The 23,490-nt window shown below is 41.1% G+C and overlaps 1 protein-coding gene across 1 annotated transcript in view; it reads right to left on the reverse strand.

Annotated features, from left to right (window-relative positions):
* LOC118398274 (CUB and sushi domain-containing protein 1-like) overlaps positions 1 to 23,490 on the reverse strand; it is a 490,495-nt gene that overhangs the window by 30,632 nt on the left and 436,373 nt on the right. Inside the window, 11 exon segments of the mRNA XM_035793460.2 lie at positions 190 to 372; positions 714 to 887; positions 1,432 to 1,620; positions 8,002 to 8,175; positions 16,213 to 16,386; positions 17,001 to 17,174; positions 19,198 to 19,392; positions 19,942 to 20,127; positions 21,020 to 21,208; positions 22,983 to 23,129; positions 23,270 to 23,458. Of these exon segments, the coding sequence (XP_035649353.1) occupies positions 190 to 372; positions 714 to 887; positions 1,432 to 1,620; positions 8,002 to 8,175; positions 16,213 to 16,386; positions 17,001 to 17,174; positions 19,198 to 19,392; positions 19,942 to 20,127; positions 21,020 to 21,208; positions 22,983 to 23,129; positions 23,270 to 23,458 (1,974 nt within the window).

The raw sequence follows: 23,490 nt of genomic DNA on the forward strand, positions 1-23,490 counted from the left end.
CAATCTAAAATATTTCCTTTTTGCAATAGAACTGATCACTAAAACAGTCCGACAAGGCGAACCATGACACTGCCTTATCAGCCCTCAATGATGCCCAGATTATGATCATTCCCAGTCAAGGGAGTCATTGTCACAGTGGATAACGTATCTACAGGTATAGTAGTTGATTATATATGGCAGGGGACTCACCTTCACAAACTGGCTGGGTGCCACTCCAGGAGCCATTGTGGAGGCAGGTCCTCTCAGGTGAGCCACTCAGGGAAAAACCGGCATCACAGGTGAATCGCAGCAGGCTCTTCAGCTGGAACTTCTCCCCTAGCCTGGAGCCCTGAGGTGGGATTCCAGGGTCACCGCACTCCCCGGAACTACCACCTCGTGAGGGAGAGAGAAAATATCCAACACTCAAACAGCCATCCCTCACCACAGCAGTCCCATAGGCAGCTCATATCAGTCACTCTAGCCTGTTTTCTGAGGTGGAAATAGGCTTTTCCCCATCCCTTTTAACTAACATGAAAGGCTACCAAGGCTCTACCCAGAGTGCTTGCATCTTACATCACTAGCTACCACACATGAAAAACCCACAGAAATCCATAGCTTTTCACGCTCGGTTTGACATTCCTGAAACCTGTTGACCTGTGGTATTTCTGTACACCCTTAGAGCCTTCAGGTCGCCCCTGGCTGGCAGAGTGGTAGGCCCCTGCTGATGGAAATACCTGAGCAGTAGGGTGGTGACCCACTCCAGCGTCCGTCCTCCTGACAGTAGCGCGTGGCGTTCCCAATCAGCACTCGGCCCTTGCTGCAGGTATAATGGAGCACGCCGCCGTTGGTGAACTTCCTGCCTGACATGACAGCTTGGGGTGGTGTGCCAGGATCACCACAGGAAATAGCTTCAGGTGAAATGGAGAGAAAAAGTTCAGAGAGGACAGTTGATACTGAGTTGATCATGGATATATGCCATTGTTCTTATGCCTTCAGTGTTAGCTACTACCACAATTACATTTTAGTTGTTTACCTACTACTACTCCCACTACTACTCCTACTACTACTCCCACTACTACTCCCGCTCCTGCTGCTGCTACTACTACCCCACTACTACTCCCACTCCTGCTCCTGCTACTACTACTACTACTACTCCCACTACTACTACTACTACCACTTCTCCTACAACTCACCTTTTATCACAAACATTAACACTACATATGACATTGTCAGCAAAGACATAATGTTTCTATATTATTTATTTTCAAACACTACCAATATAAATTCTTCACAAATCCCTTGCACCATTCCCATATTCTCCCCACTATAAGAATGGTACATTTCACACTTTCTATCATTCTCCAACAGTGACTAACCACACGAAGTGGGACCCAGATTCCACCTCTGCCACTTCTTGTACCCTGATCAAGACAATCCTAGCATATTACTCACAAAGGCACTTAGGAAGTGATCTGTCCCAGAGGCCGTTTGACTGACAGGTGAGAAGTGATGAGCCGAGCAGATAGAAGGCCCTCTTGCAGTGATACATCACACTGGTTCTATAGTTGAAGCTCTCGGGGAAACGCTGCTGCGGGTGACGAATGGCATTCTCCACAAAGCCTGGATCGGAGCAGTTTACCACTGCAAGATAAAATCAACCGAATGCTTAACGCCTGACAGTGAAACCAAGAGTGAGAAGAGAAGGGAAATCAATGAGAAAGCTTGAATAGCAGGGTTATTGTTCAAGTTCTGAGTCATTTCAATCAACCCATTCATGCTTTTTAATATATACTTAAACAGTGGGTAAGCTTCTCTCATGTTTCTACAGTCAATAGCATTTGACATAAAGTTGATCTAATAACTATGTAACAATGTCATTCATGTGGGTTGATATGCAGTTTCAGTTTAGTTCACATTCCCTTGTCACAAAATGTAAAACCAGCAGGACCGGAAGCCCCAGTAACAATAAGTTGCACCTCTTGCCTCAGAGTTGACTGAACATTGTTTTCAGCTATTGCCCTTCAACAACAAAAAATGCATTAAGTTAAAGTAATGTCCAAGGGAAACAAAACAGATTGCTTTCCCTCAGTGACAGCTGCCAATGCCCTGGCAGTCAATTAAGCCCTGGGGAAAAGAGGGTTGAAAAAAAAATAAAACAATTGATAATTAGCACCTGCTGTTGACAAGTGCCAAAAACTCTTATTCCTAAAACACCGGAGAAGGCACCGGAGAAGGCTGACATTTTAGAAGGCTGACGTGTTCCTATCCAATTGTGTTTTGGTTTGTTTTTTTACATTGTTTGTAACTTACAAAATATTGCTACTACCGTCTCTTATGACCAAAAATAACTTCTGGACATCGGAACTGCGATAACTCACCACGAACTGTCAGAATCCTTGTTTTCCTTTAAAACTTATTTGGGATAGGGGGCAGCATTTTCCCTTTTGGATGAAAAGCGTGCCCAGAGTAAACTGCCTCCTACTCAGTCCCAGATGCTAATATATGCACATTATTATAGTATTGGATATAAAACACTCTGAAGTTTCTAAAACTATTTGAATGATGTCTGTGAGTATAACAGAACTCATATGGCAGGCAAAAACCCGAGAAAGAATCAAAACAGGAAGTGGGAAATCTGAGGTTTGTAGTTTTTGAACTCAGCCCCTATCGAATACACAGTGGGATATGGGTCATTTTGCACTTCCTAATGCTTCCACTAGATGTCAACCGTCTTTAGAACGTTGTTTCAGGCTTCTACTGTGAAGGGGGGTAGAATGAGAGGGGAATGAGTCAGAGGTCTGGCAGCAGCCTCGATCTCAGTCACGTGCATTCACGAGAGGTAGCTCCCGTTCCATTGCTTTTCTACAGACAATGGAATTCTCCGGTTGGAACATTATTGAACATTTATAGTAAAACATCCTAAAGATTGATTCTATACTTAGTTTGACAAGTTTCTACGACCTGTAATATAACGTTTTGAACTTTTTGTCCGACATTTGGCCGGACCTGAACGCGCGTTTGGATTTGTTTACCAAACGCCCTAACAAAAGAAGCTATTTGAACATAAATGATTAACTTTATCGAACAAATCAAATATTTATTGTGGAACTGGGATTCCTGGGAGTGCATTCTGATGAAGATCATCAGAGGTAAGTGAATATTTCTAATGATATTTCTGACTAATGTAGACTGCGCAACATGGCGGATATTTATTTTGGCTAGTTTGGGCTCTGAGCTCCGTACTCAGATTATTGCATGGTATGCTTTAGTTTAAAAAAAATCTGACACAGTGGTCGCATTAAGGAGAAGTGTATCTAAAGTTCAATGCATAACACTTGAATTTTCATCAACATTTATAAGGAGTACTTCTGTGAATTGATGTGGCTCTCTGCAAAATCACCACATGTTTTGGAACTTCCAATGTAAAATTAGATTTTGGATATAAATATGCTCTTTATCGAACAAAACATACATGTATTGTGTAACAAAGTCCTATGAGTGTCATCTGATGAAGATCATTTAGGGTTAGTGATTCATTTTATCTCTATTTGTGCTTTTTGTGACTCCTCTTTGGCTGGAAAAATGGCTGGGTTTTTCTGTGACTTGGTGGTGACCTAACATAATCGTTTGTGGAGCTTTCGCTGGAAAGCATTTTTTAAATCAGACACTGTGGCTGGATTAACGAGAATTGTATCTTTAAAATGGTGCCTAATACTTGTATGTTTGTATGTTTGAGAAATTTGATTTATGAGATTTCTGTTGATTTGTATTTGGCGCCCTGCAATTTCATTGGCTGTTGGCGAGGGGTTCCGCCAGTCCTAGACAGGTTAACGAGTCTGACAAGCCCGACCTGAATGACATACTGCTTTCCCGGGAACAGGCATAGATCCCCGTCATTTGCGTGAAGAGAAGAGAAGGCGGAAAAAAAGGGGCCAGAGGGCAGGCTGCCTTCTGAGAATTCGTAGGTGATCGAATAAACCCCCACTGCCTTCCATTCTGCTAGCGAACATGCTATCTTTGGAAAATATAATCCAAGATTAAACTACCGATGGGACATTCAAAACTGCAATATCTTATGATTCACGGAGTCGTGGCTGAACAACGACATTATCAACATACTGCTGGCTGGTTATACAGCCTACCAGATGAGTTAACCTCTTGGATTTAGGGGCCACTATTTAAATTTTTGGATGAAAAACGTTCCCGTTTTAAACAAGATATTTTGTCATGAAAAGATGCTCGACTATGCATATAATTGACAGCTTTGGAAAGAAGACACTCTGACGTTTCCAAACCTGCAAATATATTGTCTGTGAGTGCCACAGAACTGATGTTAAAGGCGAAACCCAGGAAGTGCCGCATTTTTTTAAACCACCTCATGCCAATGACTCCTTATATGGCTGTGAATGAGCTACGAATGAGCTTACGTTTTCCACGTATTCCCCAATGTGTCTACAGCATTGTGACGACTTTTTAGGCAATTCCATTGAAGACAGGACCATATATGGCATGTGGTCACATGGTGTCTCCCGCAGAAAACCTTGCGTAAAATACTGAGGTAGCCATTTTTCCAATCGCTTCTTATGAGAAACCAATTGCCTCGACGGATATATTATCGAATATATATGTTAAAAACACCTTGAGGATGGATCCTAAACAACGTGTTTGCCGTGTTTCTGTCGATATTATGGAGCAAATTTTGAAAAAAGTTTGGCGTTATAGTTGTAGCATTTTCCGGTCAATTTCTCAGCCATGCATGATGAAGAAACGGGAGCTATTTTGCCTACAAAAATAATATTTTTGGAAAAAAGGATCATTTGCTATCTAACTGGGAGTCTCCTGAGTGAAAGCATCTGAAGTTCTTCAAAGGTAAATTATTTTTTTGGTTGCTTTTCTTATTTTCGTGAAAATGTTGCCTGCTGCCAGCAGAGCCTAGCATAGCATTATGCCATGATAAACTTACACAAATGCTTGTCTAGCGTTGGCTGTAACGCATATTTTTAAAATCTGAGATGACAGTGTTGTTAACAAAAGGCTAAGCTTGTGTTTGAATATATTTATTTAATTTAATTTGCGATTTTCATGAATAGGAAAAGTTTCTAGGGGTATTTATGTCCGTTGCGTTATGCTAATGCATTTGAGGCTATGATTACGCTCCCGGATATGGGTTTGCTCGTCGCAAGAGGTTAAACAACTTCGATGCTCGCTTAGAGGCAAATAACACTGAAACATGCATGAGAGCACAGCTGTTCCGGAAGACTGTGTGATCACGCTCTCTGAGGCCGATGTGAGTAAGACCTTTAATCAGATCAACATTCACAAGGCCGCAGGGCCAGACAGATTACCAGGACGTATATTCAGTGCATGCACTGACCAACTGGCAAGTGTCTCCACTGACATTTTAAAAATCTCCCTGTCCGAGTCTGTAATACCAACATGTTTTAAGCAGACGACCATAGTCCCTGTGCCCAAAAACACTAAGATAACCAGCCAAAATTACTCACGTCTGTAGCTGTGAAGTGCTTTGAAAGGCTGGTCATGGCTCACATCAACACCATTATCCCAGAAACCCTAGACCCACACCAATTTGCAAAGAGCCCTAACAGATCCACAGATGATGCAATCTCTATTGCACTCCACACTGCCCTTTCCCACCTGGACAAAAGGAACACCTATGTGACAAAGCTATTAATTGACAACAGCTCAGCGTTCAACACCATAGTGCCCTCAAAACTCATCAATAAGCTAAGGACCCTGGAACTAAACACCTCCCTCTGCACCTGGATTCTGGACTTCCTGATGGGCCGCCCCATGTGGTAAAGGTAGGTAACAACACATCCGCCACGCTGATCTTCAACACAGGGGCCCCTCAGGGGTGCGTGCTGAGTCCCATCCTGTACTCCCTGTTCACTCATGACTGCACAGCCAGGCACGACTCCAACACTATCATTAGGTTTGCCAATGACACAACAGTGGTAGGCCTGATCACTGATAATGACGAGACAGCCTATAGGGAGGAGGTCAGAGACGTGGCCATGTGGTACCAGGACAACAACCTCTCCCTCATTGTGATCAACACAAAGGAGATGATTGTGGACTACAGGAACAAGAGGACTGAGCACACCCCCATTCTTATCGACGGGATTGTAGTGGAGCAGGTTGAGAGCTTCAAGTTCCTTGGTGTCCACATCAACAACAAACTAACATGGTCCAAGCATTCCCCCTCAGGAGACTGAAAATATTTGGCATGGGTCCTAAGATCCTCAAAAGGTTCTACAGCTGCACCTTTGGGAGCATATATGGTTGCATCACTGCCTGGTATGAAAACTGTGACCGCAAGGCACTACAGAGGGTAGTGCGTACGGCCCAGTACATCACTGGGGCAAAGCTTCCTGCCATCCAGGACCTCTATACCAGGTGGTGTCAGAGGAAGATCCTAAAAAATTGTCAAAGACTCCAGCCACCGTAGTCATAAAATGTTCTCTCTGCTACCGAATGGCATGCGGTACCTGAGCACCAAATCTAGGTCCAAGAGGCTTCTAAACAGCTTCTACCACCAAGCCATAAGACTCCTGAACATCTAATCAAATGGCTACCCAGACTATTTGCATTGTCTCCCCCTTTTACACTGCTGCTACGCCCTGTTGTTATCTATGCATAGTCAAATTACTAACTCTACCTACATGTACAGTGGGGCAAAAAAGTATTTTGTCAGCCACCAACTGTGCAAGTTCTCCCACTTAAAAAGATGAGAGAGGCCTGTAATTTTCATCATAGGTACACTTCAACTGTGACAGACAAAATTAGGAAAGAAATCCAGAAAATAACATTGTAGGATTTTTTATTAATTTATTTGCAAATTATGGTGGAAAATAAGTATTTGGTCAATAACAAAAGTTTATCTCAATACTTTGTTATATACCGTTTGTTGGCAATGGCAGAGGTCAAACGTTTTCTGTAAGTCTTCACAAGGTTTTCACACACTGTTGCGGGTATTTTGGCCCATTCCTCCATGCAGATCTCCTCTAGAGCAGTGATGTTTTGGGGCTGTTGCTGGGCAACACGGACTTTAAAGTCTGTGTGATTATTGACTTAAGCATTTGGTCTTAGAGAACGTTTAATCTGATAGTGATATATGTCATCTGAAAGTGAAAATTCATCCAGGTGATTTTTACATAAATTGGACAAATTCTGTCACACTACCACTGCACTTGTTTTATTCTTCATTGATTCAAAGAAGGGATAGTAACCAAAATCCATAATTATTTGACCTTTAAATTGGAAAATAGTTCAAACCAGGTCAGTCACAGCACAAGATGTCCTGGATAACTGTTATTGTCAATTTTACCATCCCTTAAGCACATAACCAGATTAATTACTGATCTGCATGCAAAGATTTGCCTACATGCACCTACTTTATGTCAGAAAATATGCTGTAATGTAATATGGTTTGTTCCTTTACATTAGAATTTGAAATCACCTCACTGGAACAGGAAATCACCTAATACACAGTGGGTAAGATGAATGCACAGACATTGACATGCACATATTAGTAATACAAAATAAAGAATTCACTTTACCCACAAATTAAATTGATATAGTCGGTAGTACTTTCAAGCATTGCGGCAGCATTATGTCATGGGTATGCATGTCACCGACAGGTACTGTGTCAGGATCAAAATCAATATGAAAGGAGCAAAGCCCAGGTAAAAAGTTAGAGGAAAACCCGCTTCAGTCTTCTGAAAGCCTAACCCTGGGATAGAATGTTATTTTTCAGCGGGACAATAACTTTTGTTTTTATGTCATAGACACCAGATTGGCTTTTCAAGAGGTGTTGAGTGATCCAGTCTCAGTCCTAACTTAAATATGCTTGAAAATCAGAGACAAGGTTTCAATATTGCTGTTCATCAATGATTCCCAACCAGATTTACTAAGCTTGAGCAATTTTTACAAAAACAATGGATTTACTGTATGTTGCCCTAACAGGTGATTCATTTGGATGTATTTGTTACTGTGTCTTACCTCTACAGACTGGAAGAGGGTTGCTCCACTGTCCATTCATCCTGCACTGGGCTCTTGATGCACCATGCAACAGATATCCTTTGCTGCAGGTGAAGTTTACCACATCGTTCAGGTTGAACTCGCTGCCGTTAGTTCGACCATTTGTTGGGTTTCCAGGGTGACCGCAGGTAATGGCTATGAAAACATTTGAGGTAGCCAAGGGAGAGCAAAAATAGTTTGGTACAGATATTTAGGTAATAAGTAGGTAATGGGCCGAAGCATCGACTCTGCTTTAGTTTTTGAGGTGATCAATCTCTGGTGAGGGAGGAGCTGTTTTTTACATACTGTGTATATTTCTTTCTTCTGAACATTTCCATTTGTTATGGCAAATGGTTTTAAAAATACTTACTTTTAGGTTCGCTAGCTGGACAGGCAGACACTGCCAAGTACTTAACAGTAAACCAATCAATACTCGTGTACTATCCAGGTACCATCTCTGTTGATCACGTCTGCCAATCATGTTTTCTGTACTTAAGGATAAGCTGTGAACATGAAAGAATAATCTGTAGTTGTAAATACATTCTCAAACATGTAACTGATGAGTTGTGAACATAGAAAAAATGTGCATGTAAATTTTGCACGCTCAGACTTTTGGCACTGCTTTAGCGCCCTACCATGTGCAAACATCGATTTGCAAGCATGGAGAGAGAGCAGGAGTTCTTGGTGGTGGGACCTGTTTCTTCTAATAGACCAGTATACTCCACACTGGTTCGTTGGTGACAGCTCACATGGGCCGTGTTGTCTGTCAATCACGACGTGCTTAACCACATTACGACTTGGGCAATGTCCAACAAAGAAGCCCAGCTGTTAGCTGTCATGGTGGGTAAGTTTAAATGTATTTATTTTATGGCGAGGTAGCAAGCTTTTTTCTTCTTTGTAATACATTTTTGGAAGCTATTGTCCAAATTATTGTTATTAAGTGTTTGTAACTCTAACGTTGTAGTCTGATGCTAGCTACCAAAATCAATTAGGTAAAGTAATTTTGCAAACTCAATCGTTGTTAGTAGTAAAATAATAGATTGTCATGAAATAGGCATCATCAACTTTCAGAAGGTAAGTAGAAAAGTTAGCCTAATCATTTAAACCACCTATATACTGTATATTCACATTCACACTCCAACTGGTCTATGGCTGGGAAACTTCAGGAACTCCGATTTCAAGAGAGAATACTGTTATGTAGACGAACAAGACTAGCTAGATTCTTTATCTCTCCTCATATTCGTGAGCTAACATAAATACTGTTCAACGCATGCAGGTATGGTGTCTCCCAGGTGAGTAAAAAAGAACACACAACAATAATAATACATAGAGAACATAACAAATACAACTGTTTAAAATGGACACTTATGACAAGTTGGAAAACAACTCTTACATTTTGATGCCGTTGACAGCATGTGATTATTAATTATTGTTATTTTTTAAAGGGTGGATCAGCTTTAATATTGCAGATAGATTGTGGCTTCCATCAATGTAATTGTCTGCATCATATCCAATCCCCCATATATTATTTTGTAAATATATAAAATATATACAGTTGAAGTCGGAAGTTTACATACACCTTAGATAAATACATTTAAACTCAGTTTTTCACAATGCCTGACATTTAACCCTAGAAAAAATTCCCTGTCTTAGGTCAGTTAGGATCACCACTTTATTTTAAGAATGCGAAATGTCAGAATAATAGTAGAGAGAATGATTGATTTCAGCTATTATTTCTTTCATCAAATTCCCAGTGGGTCAGAAGTTCACATACAGTATTTGGTTAGCATTGCCTTTAAATTGCTTAACATGGGTCAAACGTTTCACATAGCCTTCCACAAGCATCCCAGAACAAGTTGGGTGAATTTTGGCCCATTGATCCTAACAGAGCTGGTGTAACTGAGTCAGGTTTGTAGGCCTCCTTGCTTGCACACTCTTTTTCAGTTTCGCCCACAAACTTTCTACAGGATTGAGGTCAGGGCTTTGTGATGGCCACTCCAATTGACTTTGTTGTCCTTAAGCCATTTTGCCACAACTTTGGAAGTATACGTATGGTCATTGTCCATAATTCATATTATATTCATCTCATTTCCCTCCCTCATGATGCCATGCATTTTGTGAAGTGCCCCTGTCCCTCCTGCAGCAAAGCACCCCCACAACATGATGCTGCCACCCACGTTCTTCACGGTTGGGATGGTGTTCTTCGGCTTGCAAGCCTCCCCCTTTTTCCTCCAAACATAACCATGGTCATTATGGCCAAACAGTTCTATTTTTGTTTCATCAGACCAGAGGACATTTCTCCAAAAAGTACAATCTTTGTCCCCATGTGCAGTTGCAAACCGTAGTGTGGCATTTTATGGCGGTTTTGGAGCACTAGCTAGATATAGGACTTGTTGTACTGTGGATATAGATACTTTTGTGCCTGTTTCCTCCAGCATCTTCACAAGGTCCTTTGCTGTTGTTCTGGGATTTATTTGCACTTTTCGTACCAAAGTACGTTCCTCTCTAGGAGACAGAACGGGTCTCCTTCCTGAGCGGTATGACGGCTGCGTGGTCCCATGGTGTTTATACTTGCGTACTATTGTTTGTACAGATGAACGTGGTACCGTCAGGCATTTGGAAATTGCTCCCAAGGATGAACCTGACTTGTGGAAGTCTACAATTTTTTTCTGAGGTCTTGGCTGATATCTTCTGATTTTCCCATGATGTCAAGCAAAGAGGCAGTGAGTTTGAAGGTAGGCCTTGAAATACATCCACAGGTACAACTCCAATTGACTCAAATTATCAGAAGTTTCTAAAGCCATGACATCCTTTTCTGGAATTTTCCAAGCTGTTTAAAGGCACATTCAACTTAGTGTATGTAAACTTCTGACCCACTGGAATTGTAATACAGTGAATTAATACAGTGAAATAATCTGTCTGGAAAAATGACTTGTGGCATGCAGAAAGTAGATGTCCTAACTGGCTTGCCAAAACTATAGGTGTTAACAAGCATTTGTGGAGCGGTTGAAAAACAAGTTTTAATGACTCCAACTTAAGTGTATGTTCACTTCTGTCTTCAACTGTATACAGTAACAATCAAAAGTTTGGAAGCACCTAGTCATTCTAGGGTTTTTATTTATTTTTACATAGAATAGTGAAGAGATCAAAACTATGAAATAACACATATGGAATATATTTCAGATTCTTCAAAGTAGCCACCCTTTGCCTTGATGACAGCTTTGCACACTCTTGGCATTCTCTCATCCAGCTTCATGATGTAGTCACCTGGAATATATTTCAATTAACAGGTGTGCCTTGTTAATTTGTGGAATTTCTTTCCTTCTTAATTTAATTTATTTTTTATTTTTTTAATTTTACCTTTATTTAACCAGGCAAGTCAGTTAAGAACATATTCTTATTTTCAATGACAGCCTGGGAACAGTGGGTTAACTGCCTCTTCAAGGGCAGGACGACAGATTTGTACCTTGTCAGCTCGGGGGTTTGAACTCGCAACCTTCCGGTTACTAGTCCAACGCTCTAACCACTAGGCTGAGCCATCAGTTGTGTTGTGACAAGGTAGAGGTGGTATACAGAAGGTAGCCCTATTTGGTAAAAGGTAGCCCTATTTGGTAAAATACCAAGTCCATATTATGGCAAGAACAGCTCAAATAAGCAAAGAGAAACGACAGTCAATCATAACTTTAAAGACATAAAGGTCAGACAATACAGAACATTTTGAAGAACTTTGAAAGTTTCTTCAAATGCATTCGCAAAAACCATCAAGCGCTATGATGAAACTGGCTCGCATGAGGATCGCCACAGGAAAGGAAGACCCAGAGTTACTTCTGCTGCAGAGGATAAGTTCATTAGAGTTACCAGCCTCAGAAATAGCAGCCCAAATAAATGCTTCAAAGAGTTCAAGTAACAGACATATCTCAGCCTCAACTGTTCAGAGGAGACTGTGTGAATCAGGCCATCATAGTCGAATTCCTGCAAAGAAACCACTACTAAAGGACACCAAGAAGAAGAAGAGACATGCTTGGGACAAGAAACTCGAAAAATTGACATTAGATTGGTGGAAATCTGTCCTTTGATCTGATGAGTCAAAATTTTAGATTTTTGGTGAACAGATGATCTCCGCATGTGTGGTTCCCACTGTGAAGCATTGAGGATGAGTTGTGATGGTGTGGGGGTGCTTTTCTGGTGACACTGACAGTGATTTATTTAGAATTCAAGGCACTCTTAACCAGCATTTTTTTACCACAGCATTCTGCAGCTATACGCCATCCGATCTGGTTTGCACTTAGTCCCACTATCATTTGTTTTTCAACAGGACAATGACACAAAACACACCTACAGGCTGTGCAAGGGCTATTTGACAAAGAAGGAGAGTGATGGAGCGCTGCATCAGATGACCTGGTCTCCACAATTACCTGACCTCAACCCAATTGAGATGGTTTGGGATGAGTTGGACCGCAGAGTGAAGGAAAAGCAGCCAACAAGTACTCAGCATATGTGGGGGAAAATGCGTTTCAGGTGAAGCTGGATGAGAGAATGCAAAGAGTGTTATAACCTGTCTTCAAGGCAAAGGGTGGCTATTTTGTACAATTTGTAGAAAACTTTTTTGGTTACTACATGATTCCATAGGTGTTATTTAATAGTTTTGATGTCTTCACTATTATTCTACAATTGTCACGGCTTTCTTCCTGGGAAGGAGAGGCGGACCAAAACGCAGCGTGGTTATAGTTCATGGTTCTTTAATCAGAAAACTCAAACATGAACAAACTACAAAACAATAAACGTGAAAACCGTAACAGTCCTAACTGGTGCATAAAACACAAAGACAGGAAACAATCACCCACAAAATACCCAAAGAATATGGCTGCCTAAATATGGCTCCCAATCAGAGACAACGATAAACACCTGCCTCTGATTGAGAACCAATCCAGGCAACCATAGACTTACCTAGACACCTAAAAGAACACAACCCCATAAATCTACAAACACCCCTAGACAAGACAAAACACATAAATCACTCATGTCACACCCTGGCCTAACCAAAATAATAAAGAAAACAAAGCTAACTAAGGCCACGGCGTGTAGAATACAATAAAGAAAGAAAAACCCTGGAATGAGTAGGTGTGTCCAAACTTTTGAATGGTACTGTATATATACACTACCATTCAAAGGTTTTGGGTCACTAAGAAATGCCCTTGTTTTTTAAAAAAGTACACTTTTTGTCCATTAAAATAACATCAAATGGATCACACTCCTGTGTTCAATGGTACATTGTGTTAGCTAATCCAAGTTTATCATTTTAAAAGGCTAATTGATCATCAGAAAACCCTTTTGCAAGGATGTTAGCACAGCTGAAAACTGTTGTTCTAATTAAAGAAGCAATAAAACTGGCCTTCCTGAGATCAGTTGAGTATCTGGAGCATCAGCATTTGTGGGTTCGATTATAGGCTCAAAATGGCCAGAAACAAATACATTTCTTCTGAAACTCGTAAGGCTATTCCATGCGTGAAATTGCCAAGAAACTGAAGATCTCGTGCAACGCTGTGTACTACTACTTTCATAGAACAGCGCAAAACCGGCTCTATCCAGAACAGAAAGAGGAATGAGAGGCCGCTGTGCACAACTGAGCAAGAGGACAAGTACATTAGTGTCTAGTTTGAGAAACAGACACCTCACAAGTCCTCAAATGGCAGCTTAATTTAATAGTAACCGCAAAACACCAGTCTCAACATCAAAAGTGGATAGCCGAATTCGGGATGCTGGCCTTCCAGGCAGAGTTCCTCTGTCCAGTGTCTGTGTTCTTTTGCCCATCTTAATCTTTTCTTTAGATTGGTGTGTCTGAGATATGTTTTTTCCCAACTCTGCCTAGAAGACAAGCATCCCGGAGAGTCACCTCTACACTGTTGACATTGGGACTGGTGTTTTGCGGGTACTGTTTGAGGAGTTTCTATTTTCAGGCCTCTTCAGAGATGTTCGATCGAGTTCAAGTTCGGGCTCTGACTGGGCCACTCAAGGACATTCAGAGACTTGTCCCAAAGCCACAGCATGATGCTTCCACCACCATGCTTCACCGTAGGGATGGTGCCAGGATTCCTCCAGACGTGACGCTTGGCACGCCAAATAGTTCAGGCCAAAGATTTTAATCTTGTTTTCATCAGACCATATAATCTTGTTTCTCATGGTCAGAGTCCTTTAAGTGTCTTTTGGAAAACTTCAAGTGGGCTGTCAGGTGCCTTTTACTGTGAGTGGCTCCCACCTTGCCACTACCATAAAGCGAGGATTGGTGGAGTTCTGCAAAGATGGTTGTCCTTCTGGAAGGTTCTCCCATCTCCACAGAGGAACTCTGGAGCTTTGTCAGACTGACCATCAGGTTGTTGGTCACCTCCCTGACCAAGGATCACCCCCATTTCTCAGTTTAGCTGGGCGGCCAGCTCTAGGAATTGTCTTGATGGTTAAAAAACATCTTCAATTTAAGAATGTTGGAGGCCACTGTGTTCTTGGGGACCTCCAATGCTGCAGAAATGTGTTGGTACTCTTCCCCAGATCTGTGCCTCGACACAATCATGTCTCGTAGCTCTACGGACAATTTCTCTGACATGCACTGTCAACTGTGGGACCTTATATTATATTTTGGTACCCTGTCACGGAGCTCTACGGACAATTCTTTCGACCACATGGCTTGGTTTTTGCTCTGACATGCACTGTCAACTGTGGGACCCTACAGTATATAGACAGGTGTGTGCCTTTCCAAATCATGTCCAATCAATTGAATTTTCCACAGGTGGACTCCAATCAGGTTGTAGAAACATCTCAATGATGATCAATGGAAACAGGATGCACCTGAGCTCAATTTCGAGTCTCATAGCAAAAGATCTAAATATTTATGTAAATGTATTTTTATTTATTGAAAATAATGTATTTGCAAAATTGTCTAAACCTGTTTTTGCATTATGGGGTATTGTATGTAGATTTTAGAATAAGGCTGTAATGTTACAAAATGTGGAAGTCAAGGGGTCTAAAACCTTTCAGAATGCGCTGTATATATAAATTCCAGTCTTACTTTATCAAAAGCTATAAGGGCACAAGGCGAGCCCCAAATGCAGACACAGGAGGCAGATGGTTGAGCTCCGATATTTATTACACCAAAAGGGGTAGGCAAAAGGCAGGTCGGGGACAGGCGAGAGTTCATAAACCAGGTAAAAGTCCAAACAGTACCAGGGCATAGGCAGGCTCGAGGTCAGGACAGGCAGGGGTTCAGTGAACAGGTCCGAGTCCAAACAGTACAAGGGGATAGGCAAGCTCGAGGTCAGAACAGGTAGAGTGGTCAAGCAGGCGGATTCGGCATCAGGACAGGCAAGGGTCAAAATCAGGAGGGCTAGGAAAAAACAGAGACTGGGAAAAATAGGAAAGCTAGGAGAAACGCTGGTTGACTTGGCAAAACAAGACAAACTGGCACAGAGAGAAAGGAAACACAGGGATAAATACACTGGGTACTAATGGGGAAAACAGGAGACACCTGGAGGTGGGTACAAACAATCACCAAGACAGGTGAAACAGATCAGGGTGTGACAAAAGCCGTTTCAAAGTCATCTATGAGTACCAGGCCTGGCGTGTGATTAACGAAGTTACTTCTTCAAACGATCAAGACAATTTGTATGGCATGCTGCATCCCCCTGGGCACAGACTGGTTGAATCAACATTGTTTCCACGTCATTTCAATGAAATTACATTGAACCAACATGGAATACTGAAAACATTGAATTGAAGTCTGTGCCCAATGGAATATTTCAAGTGCACTCAAACAGATATTTATCTTATTTCATCACACATGTGAGGCTGCGTTTACATCTTATATAGAAACAGGCTATTGGCTGCCTTCATCGCGTGGAGAATATACAGGAGTTCTGATTGGTCCCAAGTTCAGCAGTTTGGCAAATTTGCCTGAGAAGACAGTGTTGAAGTATACTTTTTATGAGAAAGTGTGAAAGAACTGAAGGTGACAACAAATGTTAGTCATCATAAGAATGTTTTACTGTCATATAAAAAAATCAGCTCCTCCCTTGACAAGGATCCATCAGCTTCACGTTTTTAAGCTTCAGCCCACCACCTGAAGGTGGAGAATTCCTGTACATCTCTGATTGTTAAGGGAGAATCGAAAGGAACAATTAAAAAAACGAAAGTTATTGCACTTACGAACACAAACAGGAGCTTGTCCAGACCATCTGTGGTCCTGTTGACAGATCCGAACCGATGTTCCAATAAGGCGAAAGCCCAGGTTGCACTGATAGACAACAGTGTCACGATAACTGGAGCCATCTCCACTGATATGACCATTGATGATTGGATCAGGGGAGTCACAGTGGCCAGCTAGAAGGGAGAATAAACCAAATATTTGCATAATATTTTCAGTTAGATAAAACATAAAATAGTCCAATATTAGTATGGATTGGCATGAAAAAGTACATTTGTTACGTAAACTTTCTTCTTATTCCCTAACACAAATCTTTTAAAATATTCTCATGACTGTAATAACCATTTGTCACTTTGACACGTAAAAATATATACTGTAACACATAGAAATGTATATGATCCTTCCCTCCCCCCAAAATTAATGTATTTTTTGGGGGAAATGCCTCAATAATTTAATCCAATCAATAATCTAATTGATAATAATGAGGGGTGGTATGTCTTCATTTTTAACTGACATTTAGGAGTTGACTGCTGGGGTCGGATTAAATCTCATGGATAGAATTATCAATATAAAATTTGGGATGCTGGTAATTGAAGAGAAATCATGACCTTCAAGAGTTTGAAACTGTAAACACAACTGTGTCCTGAGAAATCTTAATGTGTTTCTGGCATAATGATGTGAAAACCAAGATCAAAAACTTGGGGACTCGTCCAGGATGATACAATTTTGGGGCTCATCCGGGGGGGAGAAAAGAAAGAACTTAAGCATTAGAAAACCATTTATACTATACCAAGACACTTTGTTTCCACTCCACTCCAGAGCCCGTTGGCCCCACATTCCCTCACGTGTGACCCAACCAGTGTATAGCCCGTATTACACATGAAGATCGCTGCGGCCCCAAACGTAATCAGGGTTCCTATCTTGTTGCCATAGGGAGGAGAGGGGAGGTCCCCACACGAGATAACTGGAAGTGACACAGACCATCAGAGACTGGGTTATACTTGGTTGGACGCCACTGTGCCTAAGTGGAAACAAATTCCACAATGAGGAATGATTAGCGAATCATTTTGATCTAGTTACTAGATATCCTGGATGAACGGTATGCCGAGTATTGTGTATTTGTTCTAGAACACTAAATGGGGAAGTGAAATGTGTCTTACAGCAGTTGATTGATTCAGCCCTAACAAATTACCTGTAAATATTACAATAATTTGAATATGCAACTACCTTATGTAAACACACATTGCTGTCCATTATGCCAACAGTCATTATACTGTATAATACCCCTCTTTCTGTTTTGTCATATCGTTCTAATGTATGCCACAGTGTGCTTGTTTGTTTGTCTACTAGATTCAAGTGGAATGACTAAAGAGGGTGAACTTTTGAGGAACTATGCAGAGCAGTGCCCTGCGGCTCACTGTGTGTATTCACCTTCTTTCAATTCAAATACAGTCTGGTTCACCACATTAATAAAAAGAGGCGCTAAACAGAGTATGTACGTGCATTGGCTATACATACAAATTAGTACTCATCCAGCATATTGTCTTCCCTGTAAAAAAGGCACTCATGGAATGATCAGAAAATATTAGGTGCTCCTAGACGCACCCAATCAAGGCCAAGGCCAATATACCTTTGCATGTGGTGACGGCTATGAATTTGTCTGAACTGTCTCAATGCTTCCCCTTTAATTCCCAATGAAATAGCCAGCATCAGCTGCGCAAAAGGGGGTTGTGATGGTGGTGCGAACAAGGATGTGTTCAACCCTCAGTTCCGAAGCTTCTTTACTCCGTTTGTTTTGTTGTATTTAAAAGTGTGCTTTGCAGCCTTGTCTCAAGTTTAACCGGGATCGGACCCACTCATTGCTTCCTTTGGACTACACGTCTCATTTGCTCTCCTTCTTCGTGGCCTTTCTCTGCTGGAGATCTGTTGGCTGATTGGATTGTCTAACTGGCCGATTGACTACAGCTATTAGGCTTTCGGTATTTCCCGTGTTTTATGGTGCTGTATACTGTGATAATTTATGTGGTCAGTTGTAGTTGAAAACTACTAAGATGTTATACTCCTTATGGTTGTGTGGTAAAAGAGTTTGACATTTTGATTGTATGATTGAGACTGGGTTTACGCTATACTTTATGAATGGACAAATATTGCGTGAATAAGGTCACTTTAGTTCACTGAACTCATTTACCGGGCTGGACTCTTTTAGGCCCTTTTAGGCCCGAGGAACGGGACTTTTCTTGAGGAACCAGAGCTAGTTGTTTGTTATATTAGTATGTGTGTGATAATTTATGTTGGTAATACAACCCACGCAAAATAATACAATTGTTTTGAAGTTTTTCCAATGTTTTAAGGGTTTATGAACAGTGTATGTCCATCCTGACTTTTTTTGTCCTTTGTATTGGTGTAGACTTGACGGACCAGACTGGACTCATTCAATATTTTCCGTGGTAAGCACAACCTACCTGGCACCCCTGCAAACAATAACCTCAAGTCAAAACCGTTACAATGTTCACCATGGCATGTAAACATATTAAATATTAAGTCCCCGCTAATCAGAATATTTATATTCTCCCTCTGACCTCTAATTAGCCGGACCGTATTTCCCTGATTACATCATCGCCACCAGAGTTTATTGTTTACGCAGCACATCTATGCAGAGGAAATAGGGAGGGCTGTGATCAAAACAAATTATTGGACACTGCCTTGTGACTTCCCAGCTCCCACACCAGATCCTGGAGGTTATGACTGCATCAGTCCGGAAATACATTGGGAGCCACAAAGAGGAAGGATTTCAGACGTGTTAACTGCCAGTGTGAACAACAGCTCTGGCCAGACAATGAAATTGCTCTCGGGAATTAGAACAAGGTACTATTAATACTCAAAATGTCACCTATTTTGTGCTCAATTCTTATGATAATGATTTCCTATTACTTTTCCTTAACTCTAAGCAGTGCAGCCTGGTGGTAGATGTACAGTCTGTATCTTACTCTTGCAGGTAGACCTTTCCTGGATTCCAGCCCAGGTTCCATTAGCTAAGCACTTGATGGTCCTCCTGCCTCCCAGGTAGAAGCCAGGAGTGCAGCTTAGCATTATCTGAGATCCAAATTCATTCAGTGACCCCGAGATCAGCCGCCACACCATGTGTTCTGAGAGCATGCTCTCAATGTAAGGGCACTGGATCGCTGTAGGGGGAGAGAGAACATGCCAGATTTAATAGAACACACTCAAAAAGCCAGACATGACAGAGAAACATTTCTCAATTTCCTTCTCCATATTTGCCGATGTAATATTCTAAAAGCCTTATGTACATTATCAATTTCTGTCCAGTATCTATTGTTAAAACTGAGAAATGCCAAAGCACTTTATGATATAAAACTATAAAATATAATGGGTATGAAAGTATTTTTTATATATACTGTATTCACATATATCACATTCATTGAGGTATTAAAATGTAATTTATACAGTCATGTCCCAAAATGACTCCAACATGATTGCTTAGTGTGTTTCTGGTAATGCAGGCCTGAGGGGGCGGGTTACATCCTACCATTTGTTTTTTGTGAGTGCCTAACTGCAAAAATCTAGTCATTATTGCTCTCATCTCAGCCGTTACCTGCTCCACATTACTCTCTAAGGAGGACATTAATGAGACCTGCATTGACTGCAGTGGCTCAATGAGGCAGGGGAATTCATCATATTGTTGGCATAGAAACAAAGGTTATTTTTCTCACGTAAACAAAGAGGTGGGTGTGCAGCGTTGCTCCATGTCCCATTCTCTAGACAGACGGTACTTGTGGGGAGACTTGTCTCCATCCCGTACCCTTCATTGCACTGGTAATTCACTTTGCTTCCGACTGTGTACTGGAAACCATGGAATGAACCATTGGCAGGAGACTCAGGGATTCCACAAGATAAAGCTGCCGATTGAAAGACATTAAAAACATTAAAATGATACTCATCAAACGATGACCTCAGCTGCACTCTCAGCACTTACAGAAATTATGGCACAAAATGAGTAAACACTGTGGCCTCTTCTAAGAAAAAGGTATAACGTGAAGTGTTCTGATTATAGTGGCATTATATCTCAAAGGGGATAAAGAGTAAGTAAGCAAAGTGTGTATGATCCAACTATTAGGGTACTATGGAAACTAGATATTTCCCTTGAAGATTGTGGCATTCATTTGCTTAAACACACATTTACCATTCAAATACCATGTTCAGAATACTGTGCAAATGGAACAATCAATCTCATCTAATCAAATTATAATTTACAATCAGGTTTAGTGAGAAACACAAACAGTTCTATTGTTTTGTACGCTACTTACACACCTGTAGTTTACCACAAATGAGGGGACACAGTACCTTTAAAGAGATAATTGCCTTGCATACTCGTAAACAGGCATGTACAGATACAACCCCCAGTAGTAATTAGCTCCAACTTATCCTCTATTCCTTTATGTAAATATACATCTCCTTTGCTTAAAGCAACAGGCTGTCACACTAATCAACATAATAGAAAAAGGGTCAGTTACATAACTGTCAATGATATACTTCTGAACAAAGTTTGTTAGAAGACTCATTATAATATATTTTCTAGCTACAGTATGATATTAGGAAATATTCATGAATTGTAGCTTGCTATGTTGAAGAGAAAGAGAAAAAGAAATGGAGAAAGACAATGAGTCACAACTCCTCCAGATTTGTGCAGACACAAACACATCTCCACATTCTGATACGAGGGAACCCCCAGACATAGATTAAAGTGAATCCCCCTCAAGTCAGTAAATGTCATCCGCAGCTCTGCATTACCTTGACATAGTGGAGCTGGGGCATCCCAATGATACAGCCCATTCCGATGCAACCGGCAGGTGGAATTTCTGGGGCCCACTAGCCTGTAGCCAGCATAACAATAGTACTGCAGCTTGCTTCCTGGACGCTCTCTTGTTCGATTAAGCACCCCTCCATTTCCAGGTGGGTCATTAATGCTACAATAAGGAGCTACATTGAAAAGAAAGAGCATTTTAAGTGTTTCTATATCATGCCACCATCTAAATGATTAACGATATGCTCTACATATACATTAGTACTTTATATTACATTACATTAGTATAACATGACATTACATAAGTATTCTCCAGAATTCTCAAAATCCCCTGCCCTAAATTAAAACCATTAATCGGGCTAAATGGTTGAGTCTAGGTTCTGGGTGATTAGACCACATGTTAAAACTCCAGGCAGCATATCATTTTAATTTACTTTGATGAATGCCCAATGGACTGTTAAAGACGAAATGAAAAAAATCCCCTGGCTGGGTAAAGACTTCTTTACTCCCAAAGCAGTTTTGTAAAGATCAAGCAGAGGTGTATTACCCTGTCTGTGTTCAACATCCCTGCATTATTTAAAAAGCCTTTTACACCGTCTGACAGCACCGTGGTAGCCATTCTGAAGCCTTCAGAAACCATCACTCATTCTGACACGTCGGGCCTCAATGCAATGTAACCATTTTTTACTGCAGAAGGGATGGCAAATTGAAAAAATAGGGAAACGTGGAAACAAACTGGAATAATAACCAGCACAGTGGCTCGAATGGCAAAAGGATCGACTAAAATGAATAGAGAGCAGAAAAGTGACAGAAAAGGCAGAGGGAGAGAAAGAAATGGAAAGTAATCATGGCCACTGGGCTTTGTGAGCTATATATCATGTTTGGTCATTGGTGGAAATGTCTGTTTGAGTCACTGGACATGGCAGTTATTCAGCCAAATTCATTATGGGATCTTTGACCTCTATTATGGAGGACTTGCAAAAGGATCCCTGCAGGTATACATGTCTGGGCCCAGCCTAATGAGAGCTAACTTGGAAAAGTCTGACTTCCTCACACTCTTTGACCTAAATTGGATCCAAAGCAACTGCCTCAGAGGACAGAGGATGGTGTATAATCTTCTCTGACACCCATACAATAGCAAAAGGCTATGGTGATTTTCCCCTATTTTGAATGTGCTGTTGTTCAAATGTTTCAGAATTCGTCAAATGAAATCAAATTGGAATTGTCACGTGTGCTGAATACAACAGGTGTAGACGTAACTGAAATGCTTGCTTACGAGCCCTTTCCAACGATGCAGAGTAAAACAATTATAATAAAAAATAACACAAAAGGAATAAAATGCACAAGAATGGAGCTATAAACAGAGAGTACCAGTACCAGATCAATGTGCAGAGGTATGAGGTATTTGAAGTAGATACTGTATGTACATGAAGGCAGGGTAAAGTGACTAGGCATCAGGATAGATAATAATAAGAGTAAAATAAATAACTGAGTAGCAGCAGCAAATTATGAGTGTAAAAGTGTATGTGTGTGTGTGTGTGTTTAAATGTGTTTGTGTTGTGTCGGTATGCGCGTGTGTGTGTTTGTATTGTCGGTATATGTTTGTGTGTGTGTGTGTATGTGAATGTGTGTGGGTTTGTGTAGTGTCAGTGTAGTGTGTGTGTGTGTGTGTGTATATATAGTCTCTATACAGTATATACTGTAGTATTGTGAGTGTGCATAGAGTCAATGCAAGATAGGGTCAGTGAAGATAGTCCAGGTAACCATTAATTAACTATTTAGCAGTCTTATGGCTATTTAGCAGTCTGATGGCATGGGGGTAGAAGTTGTCTCGAAACATAACAGTCAACCCTTATAAGAATTGTGATGCAATGCTGTAGGCATCCCCAAAGCAATTGTGAAACGTAATGTCTTATCGCAAAAGGAAACATATGGTTATGCACTACAAACCTGTGTATCGGATTTTGAACCCTCTTTTGCTGGTTGCATGATCAGTGGACCATCTCAGGTAAAGCTGGTTGGTCTTGCTTGTAAAGTTTAACTGTGTGGAGTGATTTCCACTAAGGGCCACCAGCAAAGGGCTCTGACCAGATGGTCCTAACGGATAAAAATAAACACTAAAACATTACAGTGCTCATCATGGAATATTTTTTTAAATCACGCATTGCTGACAATAAATAAATATTTGAAAACTGCACCAAAAAAAACAATGCGTGTGACTTAGTGAAGGAAACTACCGTCAAAGATCTCAAGTTCGTCGAACTGCTTCTCACTCTGAAACATCTCCACGAAGATGGAAATAGTGTACGCAGGTTGAACTCTGATGACCCAGGAGCAGGTCTGAGAGTTGGGGTAGTTTTTAGGGAAACCTGGACTAAGGATAACCCCGGATGAGAAGGCGCGTTCTTCATTTGCAGGACACTGAGCTAAAAGCACAACAAACACAAGCAGACAAGAA

Source organism: Oncorhynchus keta, chromosome 2 (genome assembly GCF_023373465.1).
Source record: "Oncorhynchus keta strain PuntledgeMale-10-30-2019 chromosome 2, Oket_V2, whole genome shotgun sequence".
NCBI lineage: Eukaryota > Metazoa > Chordata > Actinopteri > Salmoniformes > Salmonidae > Oncorhynchus > Oncorhynchus keta.